Below are 19,176 nucleotides of genomic sequence, written 5' to 3' on the forward strand. Positions count from 1 at the left end.
TTCTGCTGTTAACCAAAATGTCTAGAGTAGAGATAATATATTTCTTGTGCTCCCTTCTGAATTGTGTTGAATCCTATCTGTTTGAGAAGTCTCTCTATTCTTGTCTTTTTAAAAAATTTATTTTATGACTGTGTATTCTGGCATGGTCTTTAATTTGTTTCAGTAGGCCTCCCATCCCTGAAGAATGCATGAGTGTTTCTGGCACCCGTCCTTTTCAATTGTCTGTGAACAGTGAAGCAAAGAGTTTGTTTAATTTTTATAGGCATTTTCTAATTGCTGCTGTGGAAAAGCTAGCTGGTCTATAGTGACGTGTACACTTCCCTCTGCATCTCCAGTCATGTTTTCTCTGAGAGTTCTGCTTGAAACTCACTATATTAATAATTCTACTCAATATAAGCCCAGAAAGAAATACCCTTTTAATATCAGGTATTGCTCAGGCAGCGTTCAGAGTTTTGACTGAAATGGAGTTGTGCAGATTAAAGAGTTTAGATGGTTCATGTAAATAACTTCAGGCTTGTCAGTTGGCCTCCCGAACTCGTTAACAGTATTTTCATGTGGAATATTACTCTGATGTATATATGTTTTAATAAAGTTAAACACTGTTGTAACTTGGGCAACTGTCATCTGGAAACAGTGAAGAGAAGGTTGTCGTTTCTTCGTCATTGACTGGGATAATAAAAGTTCAGTTAAATATCTTTTTCCACTTTGAAATATCAAATTCTCTTCAAATCTAACCTTTGGTTTTAAGGGGCAAATATTGCAGCTGCTAGTTTGGATCTTGAACTGTGTTACTAGGTATCAGGTTCTAGCTATGGGAAAATCTACATGTACCTAACTTTATTTATTATGCACAACACTGATTTCAAAGAGTCTTTGCAGAATAGAAAGCTTGCATTTGATCCATGTAACTTGCATTATAAACTCCTTCATTTCTTTATGCTGTCCTGCAGATGTTGTTCACTTGCTTCTCTTTGTGGTGCTAGGTATTTCTTTTCTTGAATTGATCATAATTTTGTCAGCTTCTTAACTGAACTGGTATTAATCACACCTTTTTTTTTTCCTCACTTCTGGTGCAAATTGTGTCTAATTTCTAACACCTACACTAAGATCTCGAATGGCAGGCACCAATCTTTTTATAAATTAAATGATTAATGACTCACCGTGTAGAAGCCAAACCCTTTGACTTAGGTGTGGCTGCAGCAGAAGCATCTCCTTTGCATGGAATGTTCCAACTCTGTTGGTGTTTGGGATGTTTATGTGTGTGTTTTGATGGCAAGGCCCCAGCCCGCTGAAAAATCTGCCATAAAATGACTCACAATATTATGACAGAAGGTAGAGTCATCGTCTTTTACTTAAAGTGCATTTAATTTAATTTGTTCTTGACTAGGTATAAAACCACTTAATAGTGCTATGCAAAGTGATATAAAATATATTTATAATACATGACAAATAGCTTCTACAAAACTCATGTTTTTCTCTTTAGCCTTAAAAATGGAAGTGTTTGACATGATGCTTTAAAATCTAGTGTTTACTTCAATTAAGACAATTAAATAAATACATATTAGAAGGATACTCATCACAACTGCAATTTAAGCAGTTAGTAGTTTTTCAGAATTCAATGGAGAAATGAAATACTAAAGATATTGGAAAATATTTGTGAGCCTTTATATTACAGCCCCACAACACTCACTGTGCGCCATCTGTGCTCAGTAATACCGGATTCCCTTGATTCTTCAGAGAAGGACGATGATCAGTGGTCACAGCACTGAAATACATGCGCGCATGCTCAAATGCAAATTCCCATGTACCCAGTTAGTGGACAGGTATCTCTGCAAGCTTACAGCAGATAAAAATGACTTATATTTTTATATAAAATCATGAGAAAACACTCTTAAACAAAAGGAACAATGTGGCAATCAATGATTTCCTGAGCCATGTTTTTGGATGCATTTTTCTGGGGCTAAAAATAGTCTTTTACTGAGTTCTGTGAGGTAAGCTCCTTTTCCTGTGACTTTGCAACGTATCCCTCTACTATTTGGGATGGGGAAAGGGTGACCTGCAGAGAGTGGAGTCCCCTGGCAGTGTATGTTTCCCATGGCCGGTACCAGTTGCTTTTGCATTCAAGCCATAATACCTGTCTTTTCCCTTTTATAAGCCATCAGTGGGGTTGTTCTCAGTCAGCTGTTGAGCTTTCTGTCTGCTTCAAAAATCCAAAGGCAAGCACTGTCAAGACAGAGACAAATGCTGTCTTCTGTAGTATTTTCTGGTAGATCAAGACTTTAGATAAATATGGATCAGTTAATCTAGGTTGGTATGCAATGTGTTAAGTGTATAATTAACTGAAACCAGCAGTATTCATTGCAAATTTTCCTTGTTCTTAAAGGGGAACTGGAAGAACCCTGTGCTGGTAGGAGTTGCAGGGATGGGAAAGTATGTTTAAAAGCGGGGGAGGCATCTCACAGAGGGGACTCTTCTTCAGCTGGGGGGTAAAGCCACAGCAGTGATGTGAAATGATGTATTACGCAACAGCAGTGTTTTTGTTGATTTTTACCCACGTCACTGCGCGAAAAACCTTACATCTTCTTCATCTAAATGAGAGCTTTATTCTGAGAAGATTATGGCATTGGTGGCTCTGCAGCTTGCAAACAGTTTTCTGGGAATAGTCAAGGCTTTTACAACAACTTGTCCTGTCTTGTTCTGAGAGTTGGCAATAGAACAGTCAGTGTAAGTGATTCTTGGGCCGTTTTTATCAAGTGTGAAACAAATGTAAAGAAGACAGGTGAAAAAAAATAACCAAAGCAAGTGTACGCTTACAGAAACCTGCTTCTCTCGTCAAAACTGTGCTGTGAAAGCAATCTTTATTACTCATACCGTCTCCATTATTGTGGCTGAAATAGGAGACTGGAGCGGTCTGTTTCCTTTTCTAGTATTGTCTTTCATTTTTCATGGATTTTCAGTGCTGCTAAGAGTCACGGAGGTTCCCCATAAATATGAGGAAAAACTTCTTTACAGTGAGGGTAACTGAACACTGGAACAGGCTGCCCAGGGAGGTTGTGGAGTCTCCTTCTCCGGAGACATTCAAAACCCACCTGGGTGCGTTCCTGTGTGATATGATCCAGGTAATCCTGCTCCGGCAGGGGGATTGGATTAGATGATCTTTCGAGGTCCCTTCCAATCCCTAACATTCTGTGATTCTGTGATATTGGTTTCGTGGCATTGTTTTCATTGCACTGGAATTCAGAGAAGAATGGCATGAGCTTGATCTTGCTCCCACTAAGTGTATTGGAAGTGGAAAGTCCCACTGGTTTAGGAGGATTATGTTTCTTTTTACACCGCTTAAGTTTTATTATTAATTAAATGTTCTTTCAAGAAATAATAGGTGTGGTTTTATTATCTGTCTTGTAGACTTCTAAAGAGCACAAGGAAACCAGTGATTCTAAATGGCTGAAAAGAAATACATTTTTATTTACAGTGCCCTTGTAGTTCAAAGACAAGCTTGTATTGAGTTTCCCAAAGTTAATACCATTTTGTGATCAAGGGAATTTGGGGTCTTGCCAAACGAAATGTTACCATTTGTTTTGAACAACGTGATATTTTGTGTCTCTCTCTGTTGCAAGTATTTAAAGCTTCTGTTAGGTAAAACAAAGACAATAATTTCTCTGGAAACAAAAATGAGAAAAATTTAAGGACTGACTTGTTCACTAAAGCTTATATATTTTTTCATTTTTCATTGTTCACTAACGCATATTTTTTTCTTTTGGGGTTTTGTTTTAGGTTTTTTTCAGTGTGGCTCTGGTTTTCAGTAGCATAGGATTTCAGGAGCAAAGGTTTCAGACCCTTGTGACTCTCGTTGGTGTTAGTGGGATGAATTTTTGCTCAGCATCTTTGAAAATCCCTTCTTCCTTTTAGTTGTTATTGCTAGGAGGATTCCCGATGGTGAAAGAGGCAGACAGTAACACAGTCTGCCCTGAGAATCGCAAGATCTAAAAGCCAAGTACCACATAGCAAACCTAAAGGACAATATTAATTTTGAAGTTTTACATTAATTTAAAACATTAAAGTAGTGATGTTGGTACAGGATAATACTTATGGGCCTTAAAAGTGTTTGTAGGTAAGGTTGATTTAAGATGAGTGTTCCGTTAGAACAAGAGTGTTGTGGCTGCCAATGGAGTTTAGCAGGATGAAGGTGTGAAGGTGTAAGTGCCTGGGGCTGAGGGTTGTCTACACGAGCACTGGCAGCAATGTTTATCTGAGAGCAGGGTTCAATGCAGTTTGAACAAGACTTTTGTAAAGCTCAGTAAGAATAGTTGCCTTTCAGGTTAAAGTGATGTTTTTGTGGCTGATTTTGTTTCTGTATGGGTTCTGACATGCGCTGAAGAGTTTGTTGCAGAATGACTAAAAACTTGGAAAGGCCATAGAGATGAACTTCCTCACGTAAATGAGTCCTAAGAGAAAAGTGAGTTTAACCTCCTGAAGGGCAGTGGAAAGGACAAGCCACGATAACACAATGGCAAGGCACATGAATAAATATGCATACGAAAATTAAAGAGATATATATATATATGTAAGGGACGGCTAGAAACTTTAGCTTGTAGATAAAAAACTGACAGTGTTGTAGTTGCTTGCTGCTGGTGTTTATCACTTAGCACTGACCTCAGCTTGTTCACATGATTTTAATTAAATCCTTTTTTAATGAAAACTCTGTTGCTGTGTCCATCCATGCTTTTGGTTTGATTTACTAATACAGCAGTGATTTAAAACCGGTAAGGAGTTGTAATCAAGTGTTACTGTTTTTATTTGACAGGCCGGACCTGATAGACATGAATACCGTTGCTGTTCAAAGCAACCTTGCAAATTTAGAACATGCTTTTTTTGTAGCAGAAAAACTTGGTGTTGCCAGACTTCTGGATCCTGAAGGTAAGATAGCTGCAAAGGGCTTTGTTGCAAAAACTTAACGTTAAAATAAAATCCAGTCTGCCTGCAGGTTGTAGCCTATTTGTGGGCATTCTTACAACTACGTGATAAAGCACTGTTCTGTCTTGCTCTTTTAGATGTTGACGTTTCCTCACCTGATGAGAAGTCAGTAATAACTTACGTGTCATCACTTTATGATGCCTTTCCCAAAGTACCAGAAGGTGGTGAAGGCATCGGTGCAAATGTAAGTAGGAGAAAAATACTTGTGCAGTGCGTGAGCTTCATTAATAGAATCCTTGATTTCAGCTCCAGAATGTTAGCTGGATGTTCTGTAGGACTGCTGTCACACTTTTCTTGGACATGATTTTCTAGGCTGAGATTTTAGAGGCTTAGCAGCTATTTCATGTTCTGGACATGAAAATATTTGTGCGGAGAGCTTAACTAAAGACAATATACCTGAAGTTGGAGAAAGATAGAGTCGAAGTTCTTACTTTTCAGTCATGGACCTGTAAGTTGTGCCTCTCTGATTCTTATGAATTTGAAGTTTATTAAACTAGAAAATTTTATGTTTTCAGTGGAATTATTTGGGACCAAAACCGAAGAGTGAAATCATATATTTGGAAGCTTTAAATGAGCTGTAATGAGCAAGTAAATACTGTTTCAGAATTGCAAGGTTTAGAAATCTCTTTTCTATGTGTGTGAAAACCTCAGACTTCAAAAATAAAGCAAAAATGAGCTCTCAGATGATTTTCTTCTGATCTGTAATCTGGGTTGTGCTTTGGTAGGATGTTGAAGTCAAATGGGTTGAATACCAGAATATGGTGAACTACCTCATGCAGTGGATCAGACACCATGTCACGATAATGTCTGACAGAACATTTCCCAACAGTCCTGTGGAATTGAAGGTGAGGTGTCTTAAATTCTTTGTTGGAATGACACTTTATCTTACTGACTCAAAGCATGCTTGAACAAATGGAGTGCTTGTTGTTTTATACAACCAAATCAGTTGTAGAACAGTACTACTCCTTAACCTTTTCAAAGTACAATAAATACATTACTACCATACGAGCAATCAAAAGCAAATCTTTAGCTTGTCACTGATCATTTTTGTAGAACTCAAGTAGAACTGTATAAGAACGTAAGCTTATGAAGAATATTAGGAGAGGGTTGAGAGAGTAAGGTTATATTTACTGTAAGAGTTGATGATGGTTTTTATGTTTCTGTAGGCACTTTATAATCAATATTTACAGTTTAAAGAAACAGAAATTCCACCAAAGGAGACAGATAAATCAAAAATTAAACGTCTATATAAACTTCTAGAGGTAAGTTTTAACATGCATTGAAACGTTTAGAAGATCCCTTTCTGTGGCTTAAAATAACAATTATGTATGAATTTTTAAGGTCTGGATAGAATTTGGACGCATCAAACTTCCTCAAGGCTACCATCCAAATGATATAGAAAAAGAATGGGGAAAACTTATTATTGCTATGCTGGAAAGAGAGAAAACTCTTCGTCCTGAAGTGGAGAGGTACGCTAATGAATGTTTGACAGGCTTGGTTAATATATTTTCTGTAAGTTTGACCCATATTGAAAATTGTAAATGTCTTTTTCCATGATAACATCCACATTATTTTTCTATATGAAGTAATTCTGCCTTTGTTCAAGGCCTGAAGTTCTTTACGTCGTACTTCATAGAAGCAGGTCCAGATGGAAATAACTGTGGTGGTCTCAGAAGGTCATGATGACTAGTATCTGTGCCTCAGATCATCAAAGCACTTAAACACAAATATAACCACCTTCTTTGTACAGTTACAACTAGGTTCATATCACTTTGCTGTCTCATTTGGTCTTGATTTCATATAAGCAACACCCTCATCCTTTACGTGAAATGTATGTTTCACTTTGTGCACAGCATTGTGGGCTAACATCCTGTTCTGAGGTTGTTTAAAAGTTGGTTGTACTCAAGAGCACACAAAGCTTTTAGATGTGCAAAGTGCATAGTTGTCTTCCATGGTAGTAGAATCTGCAATGCTGTTTTGTACATCAGTAGTAACCTACTGAGCATGTTTAAAATCTTGATGCAGTCTTAGAGCATTTCTGCTTTTTAATGGTACCTCTTTTGAGTTCTGTAGCAGACACAGGTGGTATCCATTCATTAATTTAAAAAAATCCTTTTATTTAAGTTAAATGATTCTTTGGGCTTCTACCTGCAGGTAGGTATAGACACCTGGATCTGGATTCATTCTGCTTAACTTTAAGCATCCAAAGGAGACAACTGAGATCTGACTCACTTTCTAGGGAATCCTGGCACTGACTTTCTGGTGACGATAGGGTGATCATTCTCTCAGGTTTAGGTACCTGAAATTAGGTGTGAAGAATCCAGACCATTGTGTAGGAAGTCCTCAGAAAGACAGATTTTAGCCAGAGAAGATCCCAAAGACAGTTAGAGTTGATTAAATATGTGTCATGCTTCCAAAAGCAAGAGCACGACCGAAATGGCAGATTCGATGGGAAGTGTTGATTCACAGCATCCTGCTGCGAAAGAAGTTCCTATAGAGGAGGACAAAGTTGTCCCCACCATGCAGAGCTGAACTCTGGAAAGCAGCAGAAGAAATACAACCTGCTAGGTCTTGTAGGTTTATCTGTCCTGACCTGCTAAAAGCAAAGTTAGTGCCTGCCTTCACCAAAAGGAATTCTGTTCATACTTGCAGAAAGCTGGATTATCTTTGTTGAGAATGTGTATAAATGACATTAGTTTATTTCTTTTTATTCAGATGGACTGAGCACAGGTAAACAAAAATAAACCTAAACTCCTTCCTGTATTTCAGGATTGGTTAACACACTTAAAGTGACAGATGGTATAGTGATGGTCAGTACATGTGGTGGTCACTGTAAAATGGGAGAGAAAAGTTGATTAAGTGATTCTGGCTTAGTGATCAAGTTAAAATTGTTGGCTCCTCTGGACACAACTTGATCCGTGTTTGGTGTATTGGTTACTTGTGCATCTCACTAATATGAGGTGTTGATACAGCTCCTGGGGTGGGATTTGGTTGTGACAAAAATGTGACCTCAGCTAATACTGAAATTTGGCAAGTACTAAAACTTTGCCCGCCAAGTTTGGTGAATACATCTGAAAAGTATCAACACAGATAGATAACATGTGGCCAGATTGGTGTATGGAATCAAAATTAATAAGATGTCAGTGAGGAGAGTGCCAAACTGAGCTCAGGTTTGCAAAACTAGCAGAGTTTGGCATTGCTGCAGGGGTGCGTCTATGCCTTTTCTATGCTTTTGCAATGGGTGGGGTTTTTCAGGAGGTCCTAAAAGCAGGGCATGAAATACTGAAAAAATCACCCCTAGCACAAATTCTGAGTTAAAATGTAAACTTAACGGCAGTGATCAGATTTTTCTTAACTTGTTTTGTGGTTAAAACAGCAAGAAGCAATTAGCTCTGCATGTGGAAGAAGTTGAAGGGAAATTTGCAGGAGGACCGATTAGTGGGATGGGGCAGTTAGTAAACATGCATACTTGGACAGTGGAGTAATGATGATGGGTTGGATGGTGTACAGCTGTCTCAAATTATGTTGTTAAGACCTGATTAACCCTGATACTCCCCCAATTTTATTGTGCAGTTCCATTTGAGGGAAAAGGAGTCAGCCCAATCTGGAGTTGTTTTGTATCATACCGTGGAGTTCTCACGCCACTCCTTTTTGAAACTTTTCATTGACAAGTCTGAGAAACACACTGCAAAGACTTCTTCAAGTTCTTATTTGGCTTATAGATATTTAATGACACTTAAATAAAATATTTGGCGTGTCTGTTTCCTAGAGACGCCCTAATGTTGCTACCTAGTCTGTACTTGCAAAGCTTTAATGCAAGGTAGGGAAGCCAAAGCAAGGTGGTTTACATAGCCCCAGGTAAAATCCTTTGAAGAGCTGGCAGAATAGTAATTGCTGGGTTTTGAATATGCATACTGAAGCCTATTTAAAGGAGGAGTGCTGGGTGTTTCAGAAGCCAGTGGTGAAATTTCATCCCTAGAAGCCATACATTTTGTAGGAGTTCTAGCTTTTCGTTTTTCAGCAAATGTAAACAGCTAGCAGGACCGTGCTCTGGATGTGAAAATGAACAGCAGTACTTATAGCTATCATAGCAGTGATTCACTGTTTAGCAACAGTACTAGTGCTCGAACCAGTGTTGACTCTAATGAGAATTTCCTTTCTGTTAATTGTGGTCCTACACTGATTAAATCTTGTATAAGCTTTGGTAATGGCACCTTAGAAGGAAACAGGTAACTTGGCAAATGTATTTGTACTTTGTGTCAGATGCTCTTTTGTTTGTTTTTAAAGTCATGCAACATGTATAGTAAATATAAATAATGTTAATATTTATTTTTTGAAATGCTCTGGCATCATCTAGGTTGGAAATGTTGCAGCAGATTGCAAACAGAATTCAGCGCGACAGCCGGAGCTGTGAGGACAAACTAATACTTGCCCAGAATGCTCTGCAGTCTGTAAGTCAGTCAATGATTTTACTTGTTTGTGTTCATGAACTTACTGCAGTGAAAGGGCTACTTAAAAAAAAAAATATTGGGGATTTTTGAGTGGATACTTAATAGCTGCTACTTGTATTTTTGTTGTATTGTTAATTTAGCATTTCTTCAAGAAAATACCAAAAATTGCCTAGAGTGAGTTCTGTTACGTTTTTTTTGTTGGTAGTTGGAGAAAATGCTTCCCAATTGTTTCAATATCAGAAGAAGTTTTTACAAAAAAAATAGGAATTCTTACAGCTCATTTCCCTTTGATTTAGCTGTAGGGCTTAATAACGTTCTCTTATTTATTCAGGACACCAAACGATTAGAGTCAGGGCTCCAGTTCCAACATGAAGCAGAGATAGCTGGGTATCTTCTTGAATCTGAGAACCTTCTCCGCCAGCAAGTGATTGATGCCCAAATTCTTATTGATGGAAAATACTATCAGGCAGACCAGCTTGTGCAGAGGTACTTTACAGTGTATTTATCTGAATAAATAAATGTTCCAATATATGGATACCCATTATGGACAACATTTTCAGATCTTTATGTCTATTGGTAAACTTCTCAATCTGTCACTGGGCACCCAAATGAAGATTATCAGGTATTCTGGTGGGTACATTACCCACAAATGTTGCTGTAGACAGGAGGAGCCGTTTGTACTCGTTTGTGAAAATGAAGTCATTCTCCAGAACCATGACTTCAACGTTTACTGGATATCTGAGCATAAAGATGTTAACTGGTTTTATTGCACCTAAAATGCTTTTAGAATTCACTAACTTTGATTTTAAAAATGGAGGTGAGATTTCTGGTGATAGCTATAGATATCTTAACAGGTAATAAATGGAGTAACATTAGCTATATGTGGCAGTGTGTACAGTCTTGGCAGAAAGATGCATTTAAACGGCGTAATTCAATTTTGTGAAGAAGTGGCTCCGAAGTTTTTCAGGATTCGTCCTGGACTGGGTGAGATCAAGCACATAACAGCTCCTTGGCAGTGAACTGCAAGTGTTTGATCTACTGCAACATGTCGTATCTTGTGAGATTTCTACTTTGCTGATTGTTCCATGGAAATATGTATGGTGCATGTTAGTGCCCATACCATACTGATTTTCTGGTCATTGCATGATTTCTGCGTCTGTTATCTGTATTTATAGAAGTATAAGCTGACATACCCTATACTTTCTGATATAAATGCTTATTTGTATATATATAAGTACAACTAAAGTGTAAGATATCACGTGAATTCATACTGCTATTCAGTTGAGCATGATAAAACTTAATCAAGAGCATTTGTTGAAATTATTTCTATTTATTTATTTATTTTCTGTTATTTCAATAGAGTTGCAAAACTTCGTGATGAACTGATGGCCATACGGACCGAATGTTCTTCCGTGTACAACAAGGGGCATGCGCTGACAACAGAGCAGACAAAGCTGATGATATCAGGAATAACCGAAAGCTTAAACTCAGGATTTACAACAAACCTAACCCCTGAATTAAATGCTGCAATGACCCAAGGTTTAACACCTAGTTTGACTTCTTCCAGCTTGACATCTGGCCTTTCATCAGGTCTTACTTCCAGACTGACACCAGCCATCACTCCCGCTTACACACCAGGCATCCCACCACGGTTAATTCAAAGTTATGTGACAGGAGTAGACAGTGGGACTCTGCAAACACTCAAACTGATGCAGATCAGAAAACCTCTTATGAAATCAGCTTTTGTGGATCAGAATTTAACAGAAGAAGAGGTGAACATGAAATTTGTCCAGGACCTATTGAGCTGGGTGGAAGAAATGCAGGTAGCAATCTTCACAGAAACAGTCTGCTTCTAATTCTTACGTTTACTCCTTGTAGATCGTGGCTAATTTTTCCTTCTTGTTTGTAAGGTGCAACTTGATCGAGCAGAGTGGGGTTCAGATTTACCAAGTGTTGAAAGCCATTTAGAAAACAACAAAAACATCCACAAAGCTATTGAGGAATTTGAATCCAGCCTTAAAGAAGCTAAAATCAGTGAGGTACAGCACCATATTCTTTATTTGTTTTGGTTACTTTCTTACGGGGTGACCCATAAACTAATGTTGAATTTTAGAACTGTGTTTGGGTTTCACAGTCCAATTTACTTTTACTTCTGATCTCTAGATGGCATATCATGTAATCAGGAGATGTAATGGTTTAACATATCTAACCTTTTTGTTGTCTTTTGACCTCATATATGGAATACAGATCCAAATGACTGCCCCTCTTAAACTCAGTTATGCAGAAAAATTGCACAAACTGGAGAGTCAGTATTCAAAACTCTTGGTAAGTTTGTCATACCTCTTCGAAGTTCAGCTTTTCAGTGTACATCATCTTTGATAAGGGATAAGCTTTAAATTCTGATTTTTGTAAATCTTTTTTTTTTTTCTTTTTAATAAAGAACACATCAAGAAATCAGGAAAGGCATCTAGATACTCTTCACAATTTTGTATCTCGTGCTACTAGAGAGCTGATATGGCTGAATGAAAAAGAAGAGGAGGAGGTTGCATATGACTGGAGTGAAAGAAACCCCAATATAACAAGAAAAAAGGAATACCATGCAGTATGTATTGCTAGTATAATCCAGAGGGAATAATTAAATCATCTTTAAGAACTCAAGAGATTTCTAAAACATTTCTATCTTTTTTTTGTCTGGAAAAAAGGAATTAATGAGAGAACTTGATCAAAAAGAAGAAGTTATTAAATCAGTACAAGAAATAGCTGAGCAGTTGCTTCTTGAAAATCACCCAGCCAGGCTAACCATTGAGGTAAGTTAGTAAAAACAGCACATAAACAAGAAAATAGTTTTGTGTTTTAATAAACCTTAGATTTTGAGGGAAAAGAAGGGAAGTGCTAACTCATAGGAAATGGAACAGCAAGGCTCTGAATAATGGGGCCTCTTTTTTCCCTCTTCAGCATCTCTGTTGTATCTGTATTCCAGTTTCCAAAAAGTAACAACACTTCTGTGGTTACATGTTAGGTTGCTTAGATAAAATCCTCCCTGAAGTTTAAAATTACAATTTCCAGAGCTGGTCTGTACAGATGTTTCTGGTAATGCACGCAGCTTCTAGAGTTAGTGATACAAATTGCATTGGCAAACTGAGGGCACAGAACAATCTTATGCGGTTTCTCTCCTGTTGGATAGAAAGAAGTTTCAGTAGAGCTTTTCTAGTCACTTACTATATGTACGGGTTCCTATTATAGTTTAGGGTTGGTTTCATAACTTATTTGTCAGTGAGTTATGAAACTTGTTTGGATGTTAAAAATCTGACCAGGTGATGTGATTTACTTTAGGCTTGAATCAAGCTCTATATTATAGGTAAATGGTTTGCAGAAAATTTATTGTAGCTGTTGTAGGGTCATAACAAGTTTCCAAAGGAGAATGTAAAATACTTTTCCCTGTAGATCTTCAGCAAAAGAGTAAATACAGACAGTGGGTGGTAAAAATGGAAACAATAAAAAGCTATTTTATTGTATAAGAATGAAAAAACAGTTGGAGAGGATGGATTTTTATGGTTCTTCAGCTCAGTGGGTTTACATCTGCGTAAATTGGAAACATGAAGAAAAAACTCCTCCCTTTCTTCCTTCTCATGACATTTACTTTGAATAATGACTTTTTAAGTAATGTGGAGAATTCTGTTCTTTAAAAGTATATGCTGTTCTAATGGGTTCTTATCAGTGTAATATACTTAATATATATTTAAGATACATATTGTGAAACCAGGTTGTCGCAGTGAAGATGACTATGCAGGTTATGATGTCCGCAATAATTCTATATTGGGACATTTAAAAAGAAAAAAAAAGAAATGTATGCCTTTTCTACAGAAGAATCTATGCATTAATGCATCAGTTTGATATTCATTGAAGCCAATGGAAAAACTCCTTTGAATTCCCTGAGAATCATACAGAATTGAAAAATTCAGGCTCTTGGCTGGTTTCACAAAGTCAAGAGTACCCTCTGCTGGTGAACACCCGTGCAGTGCAGCTCCGGTGGCAGTACCATGTGGACAGTATAGGAGGCTTGATTCCAGCGGGGTTATGTTCTTTAAATTCCTGTGCAGCTGTGACACAAAATTATATATTTGCAGTGAGTCCTGATTAATTATTTTTATTGTGTATTCAGTGTTATTTTAATATCCGATTTGTATCCAGGCAAGAATCCAGCTATTTTGATTGAGTAAATAGAGACACAGAGTCATAGATGAACTTAGGCTGGAGGAACCTCAGGGGATGTAGTCTAGCCCCTGCTTAAAGCAGTGTCAGGGCTTTGTTCAGCTGAATTCTGAACGTGCCCAAGGATGGTGATTTCACAGTCCCTCTGGGCAATTTTTCTTACGTTTGACCCTGCTGTAGTGACAGGCTTTTTCTCACGTCTAATTGGAATTTTCCTTGCTGCAGCTTGCTTTTCCTGGGTGAGGAGGTCAGGTTTAGATGCTTTTGTTTGCTACATTACTTTTGTATTTCCTATTTCTGTCAAGGCACGCACATTTTAATTTTCATTTTCTTTTGTAAAATCTCTCTCTCTTTCTTAAAGGCCTATAGAGCTGCAATGCAGACACAGTGGAGCTGGATTCTTCAGCTCTGTCACTGTGTTGAGCAACATTTGAGAGAAAATGCTGCGTATTTTGAGGTAAGAAAGTAAATCAATAAAAGTATGAAATGTTTTTAAGTTTTGTCCATAGCCAAAAAGTTCCACTGAAAGCGCTAGTTGTTCGCTCACAGTAATTGTAGAATTGACATTTGTCAAGTGCAATCATCAGGTGATGAGCCATGCTCCCACAGTGTTACCACACCTGCATTGTCTTCACTACAGTTATATTGGTTCACAGCAGATGAAAATCTGGCCTGACGTTTTTTCAGAGTGCTGCAGCTGCAAGTAGAGACTGTGAGAACGAAGCCGTGTTCTCTCCTTGTCATGCCCAACTGCCGTCAATACAGCTTCTGCAGATGATGTAGAGTGGAGGGTGGTTAGTGATGGCCAAGGGAGAACATATTCTAGGTGGTTGTTCCGGGACTACCCAAATAGAAATGGAACATTCAGCATTAATAATAATTAGAGCAGAGAACACCCTGACAGCAGACACGTCCAACAAATTCTGATTCTGATTATCACCCATTTACATACTCAGCAAACGATGCAGTACTCAGTTACATGAATGAGGATTGAAGATTTAAGGGTTTCTCAGTTATATGCATGAGGATTGAAGATTGAAGAGGTGTGGTTTGTTTTTTTTTTTAAAATTTACTCTTTTTTAATATTTAAATTATAAAGATTAATCCTTAGTGTCTTCTGGGTTGGATGGCTGAAGAAGAAGGGGAGTGATGTTGGGATGAGGTGCCTTCGAACTGAGAAGGATGAGGGCCCAAAGTTAGGAGATGGACACTGGAGAAGACAAAGTTGAGCGATTTGGGCTCCTAGCAGTAGGGGGAAGAAATGGGAATTTTGGATTTAAGAAGTGAGGTTTCAGGGCCACAGTGGGGTGAGGATTATCACAGGACATTTCCCTTCCTAATTGTGCTTAACCAGGACTCTAGTTTGGGGGTGCAGATGCCCACGCAGAACTGCCAAGTGTGACAGCTCACTTCCCCTCCTGCACAAAATGTTTGCTTCAGTGTGCTTGCTGAATTTTGGAGCTAGTTTGTAGGCTTTGTCTGTTCTGTATATATGAAAGTAATTGTAATTCCAAGGGAAGCAAGAATCACTTCAGAAATTTTTCCATTGCAGGAACAGTAATTAACTAAGGTTCACTAACTTCTGAATTAATTTTGCATGTAGATAGTACCAAGAATAACTGATGTTACAACATGTGCCTTCTTGAAGAGTACATTTAGACATGAGATCGTGTGGTGCACTAGTCACTTCAAGCTACTAGAAAAGATTATTTTTAAAAAGACAGCACTTAAAGAAAACTTCATAGTGTAGCTGTTTGTATACTTTTTAGGTTGTTTAAAAGTAACCCGGATATTTATCTCATCCTAGTTTTTCAGTGATGCCAAAGAAGCCATGGAATATTTAAAGAATTTGAAAGATACCATATACCGCAAATACAGTTGTGATAGATCAAGCAGCCTTCATAGGCTGGAAGACCTTGTCCAGGAGTCTATGGTAAGGATTCAAGGATCCTATTAACCTGACTTACAATTAAACAAGAAATGTGTAGATTATAGTTGGATATAGAATATGTGTGTTTAAATTACTCCTTTAAAGTGAAGGAAAAAAATACTTATTTTTTAGGACTTAAAATTAAATAATTGTATCTATCCATGTGTAATGACTGTTTTTCATAACTTAATATTTATTTGTTTATTTATCTTTACAATACCAGATGTGGGGAACCAGTGGCTTCAGAAAGACACTTTGTTCTTGTAAAATGTGTTACTTCTGAGAAATACAGTAAAAGAAGGCAGGAAAATAAAAGCTTAACAGGATCAAAGAAGCAGCACTGTATTCTGGCCATCTCTTATGACGTATTCTTTTCCTAACTGTTTTAGGAAGAAAAAGAACAACTCTTGCAGTATAAGAGCACAGTAGCAGGCCTTGTGGGGAGAGCAAAGGCAATAATTCAGCTGAAGCCAAGGAACCCTGACTGTATACTCAAAACGTCCATCCCAATTAAAGCCATCTGCGACTACAGACAAATTGAGGTTAGAAACTTGAATTTCCTCAAATCAATTATAGACGTGAGAATTCAGCTAAAGTTTCATTAATTACCATGTTCCTGGAGAACGCTGGGCTCTAAATTTCTTCCACTCTAGTAAACAAGAGCAAATCCTTGTGTTGAACATTGTTTTTGTTGTTCTGTTCCTTATTTGTTGCCATCATTTGCAGAAGTGCTTTGTAAAAGTATTTTGTAATGCTTAGCTCATTAAATTACTGTGCTTTTCTGTTAATACTAGATAACTATTTACAAAGATGATGAGTGTGTATTAGCAAACAACTCCCATCGTGCTAAATGGAAAGTCATTAGCCCAAGTGGTAATGAGGCCATGGTTCCATCTGTATGCTTTACAGTTCCTCCACCGAACAAAGAAGCAATAGATACAGCCAACAGGTAGGGAAAAAACAAAACCACCCATTTTCTTTTAGAATTCATTTATATGAAGCTTGAGTTAAAATAACATCTTAACTTTTTTTCCCTTTTCATGTGTTACTCTGATCTAAAGTTGGAGTCTTTTTATATTTCAGGATTGAACAGCAATTTCAGAATGTTCTGGCTCTTTGGCACGAGTCACATGTAAACATGAAGAGTGTGGTGTCCTGGCATTACCTGACAAATGAAATTGAAGCTATTCGAGCTGGCAACGTTGCCTCGGTATGTGCTATGTCTAGGAAGGGCCTCTTAGCCATTTGCTGGGAAGTCATAGTCTACACTTCCCAGAAATGTTGTACAATCAACAATTTGCAGCAATCCTCATCTTCCTTGTGGGAACAGCTGGCAGTGGCCACACTAATTACCACTGTGCAACGTTCTGCCTTGATCTGAGCAGCCTTTACACAGATACATTTGGGGAAGGAGCAGAGAGGTGGTATCATGAAAACTACCTGCAGCATTACTGTGCTGATCTCTCTAATCTCCTATTGTCAGCAGAAGGACAGGATCTTGTGAAAGAAATGAACATTGACTAAATCTGAATTTTGTTCTGCAAGAGTCTACCTTTCTGCACTTACGTTGAAGATATCTGGGGAGATTAGCTTTATTAGGCTAAGGTAATATGAGTAATCATATGAGTAATATGAGTAATATGAGTAATGAGGCTTCATGAAAACCCTCATTACTTCCTCATGCTGCAACTTCTTACTAAAAGTGGAACAACTGTGAGGTGACATTTAGTCTTTCATGCTGAAGGCGGCTGAACACTAGTTCTTCCATAATGCATTTTTTCATTCTTATACATATCTGTAACTTGAAATGTTAAATAGCTAATTAGGATCAATTTGTCAGAAATGAAATAGTGATACAGATCAAAATACTGTCCTTTCTGGCTAAAACAGTGTGTGAGATCACTGAATTAAACAATGTTAGATGTACAGCGTAACAATTGAATATAATAGTTTATTATACAACGTTGGTGTATGTCTATCTACAAACTGTTGCAATAATATTTGCAATACCCAAAATGACATTTTCACTTCTAATTTCCCACTGTTGCTGTTGGAAAGAAGGAATCTGAGATAATTCTTGAAAGTGTCCCTACTTGTATGACTCTTGCTGGCTGCTCGTTTGTTGCTACGTGGCATTAGATGGAGAAATGGTGTTTGATGTACCATTGGCTTAACACAGCCTATTACTGGCATTAAAGATGGAAAAGGGTTTTATAGGGAGTGTAAACTATCAGCTGTCAGGTGGACTCCAGCTTAGGAACAGCAAGCTTTCAGAACCTCAATTCTTTGACTTTACAGAATCACACAATCACAGAATAGTTGGGGTTGGAAGGGACCTCTGGAGATCATCTAGTCCAACCACCTGCCAAAGCAGGTTCCCCTAGAGCACATTGCCACAGGGTCATGTCCAGGCGGGTTTTGAATATCTCCAGAGAAGGAGACTCCACAACCATCTTAGTAATTGGTCGATATTGCTTTTTGATAAAAAGCGTTGCAGGGAACTGTGTGAGCGATGCATCATTGCTGACTGTGCCTTGGGTTTATAATCTGTTGCAGATAAAGACGATGCTGCCAGGTGAACATCAGCAGGTTCTAAGCAATTTGCAGTCCCGCTTTGATGATTTTGTGGAAGATAGCCAGGAGTCCAAAATCTTTACAAGCTCCGATACAGCACAGCTGGAAAGGGAAGTTAATGTTTGCAAGCAATACTATCAAGAGCTTCTGAAATCTGCAGAAAGAGGTAAAACTTTGCTGAGAAGAGTAGAGAGATGCTCTGACGAGAGAGGTTGTAGTTCTTGATGAAAATTCTCTCTCTGAATACAAGCTCTAGTGAATTACCCATTTTATCATATTGATATTGTTAATGCCTCAGTTCTTCTGAACAGATAATAATTTCAACAGTGTGCATAATTACATAGTACAGAAGCTCTAAGTTTTAAAAACTTTGTTTATATTAACCTATGTAAAAATATTGATGTGTTACTTAACATACAGAGTGCTACAAAAAATTTTATACCGAAGAGTTTATTCTGTGCACTACAGTTCACTGTTTAGTTTTGCCTTGCTTATTTTTGAATGTTGGAAATGCAACGTGATCACTTTGTTGAGTTCATAACAGAATTAGAACTTTTTTCACACTGTTAAGGCAAGAAAAGTGTCCTAGATATTTTCCTAGCTCCACAGAATGCCTGTAGTTAGTGCTCTCTTAACTCTGTTTTTAAATCCAATATGAACAGAAAGCTTTAAATATCTGCACTGATTTACTGTTGTCACGGTTTAAAGCTGGGCTGGCTATTAACCAGGTGGCAGATGCTCTCTGTTAACCCTCTCCCCCCCCCAAGGGAAAGGGAAAGGGAAAAGGAAGAGAGACTTATGGGTTGGAAAGTTAAAACAGTTTTAATAAACTATAATAATGAAAAAGAGTATAATAACAATAATAATAGAAATAATCAAATATATACAAATATATACAAAGCCAAGATTGAGAGCTTGGAAATCCTCCTCAGGCAGAGTTGCTCCCCCCAGCACGGGCAGAGGGGAAAATGCAGTAGCTCCCCCCAGCACAGGCAGAGGGGAAAATGCAATAGCTCCCCCTGCCATCACACCTGC

The 19,176-nt window shown here is 37.9% G+C and overlaps 1 protein-coding gene across 13 annotated transcripts in view; it reads left to right on the forward strand.

The window, feature by feature from the left end:
- The window catches only part of DST (dystonin), a 326,171-nt gene that overhangs the window by 169,872 nt on the left and 137,123 nt on the right, over positions 1 to 19,176 (forward strand). For 11 of the 13 annotated variants that reach the window (XM_068410532.1, XM_068410453.1, XM_068410484.1 and 8 more), the window contains 18 exons: positions 4,805 to 4,917; positions 5,052 to 5,158; positions 5,700 to 5,819; positions 6,141 to 6,236; positions 6,316 to 6,443; positions 9,332 to 9,425; positions 9,757 to 9,911; positions 10,786 to 11,248; positions 11,336 to 11,464; positions 11,673 to 11,750; positions 11,866 to 12,027; positions 12,128 to 12,232; positions 13,999 to 14,094; positions 15,445 to 15,570; positions 15,957 to 16,109; positions 16,362 to 16,516; positions 16,651 to 16,777; positions 18,124 to 18,307. In XM_068410532.1, coding sequence (XP_068266633.1) covers positions 4,805 to 4,917; positions 5,052 to 5,158; positions 5,700 to 5,819; positions 6,141 to 6,236; positions 6,316 to 6,443; positions 9,332 to 9,425; positions 9,757 to 9,911; positions 10,786 to 11,248; positions 11,336 to 11,464; positions 11,673 to 11,750; positions 11,866 to 12,027; positions 12,128 to 12,232; positions 13,999 to 14,094; positions 15,445 to 15,570; positions 15,957 to 16,109; positions 16,362 to 16,516; positions 16,651 to 16,777; positions 18,124 to 18,307 — 2,591 coding nt within the window. Of the gene's footprint in view, positions 1 to 4,804; positions 4,918 to 5,051; positions 5,159 to 5,699; positions 5,820 to 6,140; positions 6,237 to 6,315; positions 6,444 to 9,036; positions 9,204 to 9,331; positions 9,426 to 9,756; positions 9,912 to 10,785; positions 11,249 to 11,335; positions 11,465 to 11,672; positions 11,751 to 11,865; positions 12,028 to 12,127; positions 12,233 to 13,998; positions 14,095 to 15,444; positions 15,571 to 15,956; positions 16,110 to 16,361; positions 16,517 to 16,650; positions 16,778 to 18,123; positions 18,308 to 19,176 lie in introns of those variants that run through there. The other 2 variants (XM_068410524.1, XM_068410517.1) reach the window with 2 other exon arrangements.

The sequence above is a fragment of the Nyctibius grandis genome, chromosome 1 (assembly GCF_013368605.1).
Source record: "Nyctibius grandis isolate bNycGra1 chromosome 1, bNycGra1.pri, whole genome shotgun sequence".
NCBI classification, from domain to species: Eukaryota; Metazoa; Chordata; class Aves; order Nyctibiiformes; family Nyctibiidae; genus Nyctibius; species Nyctibius grandis.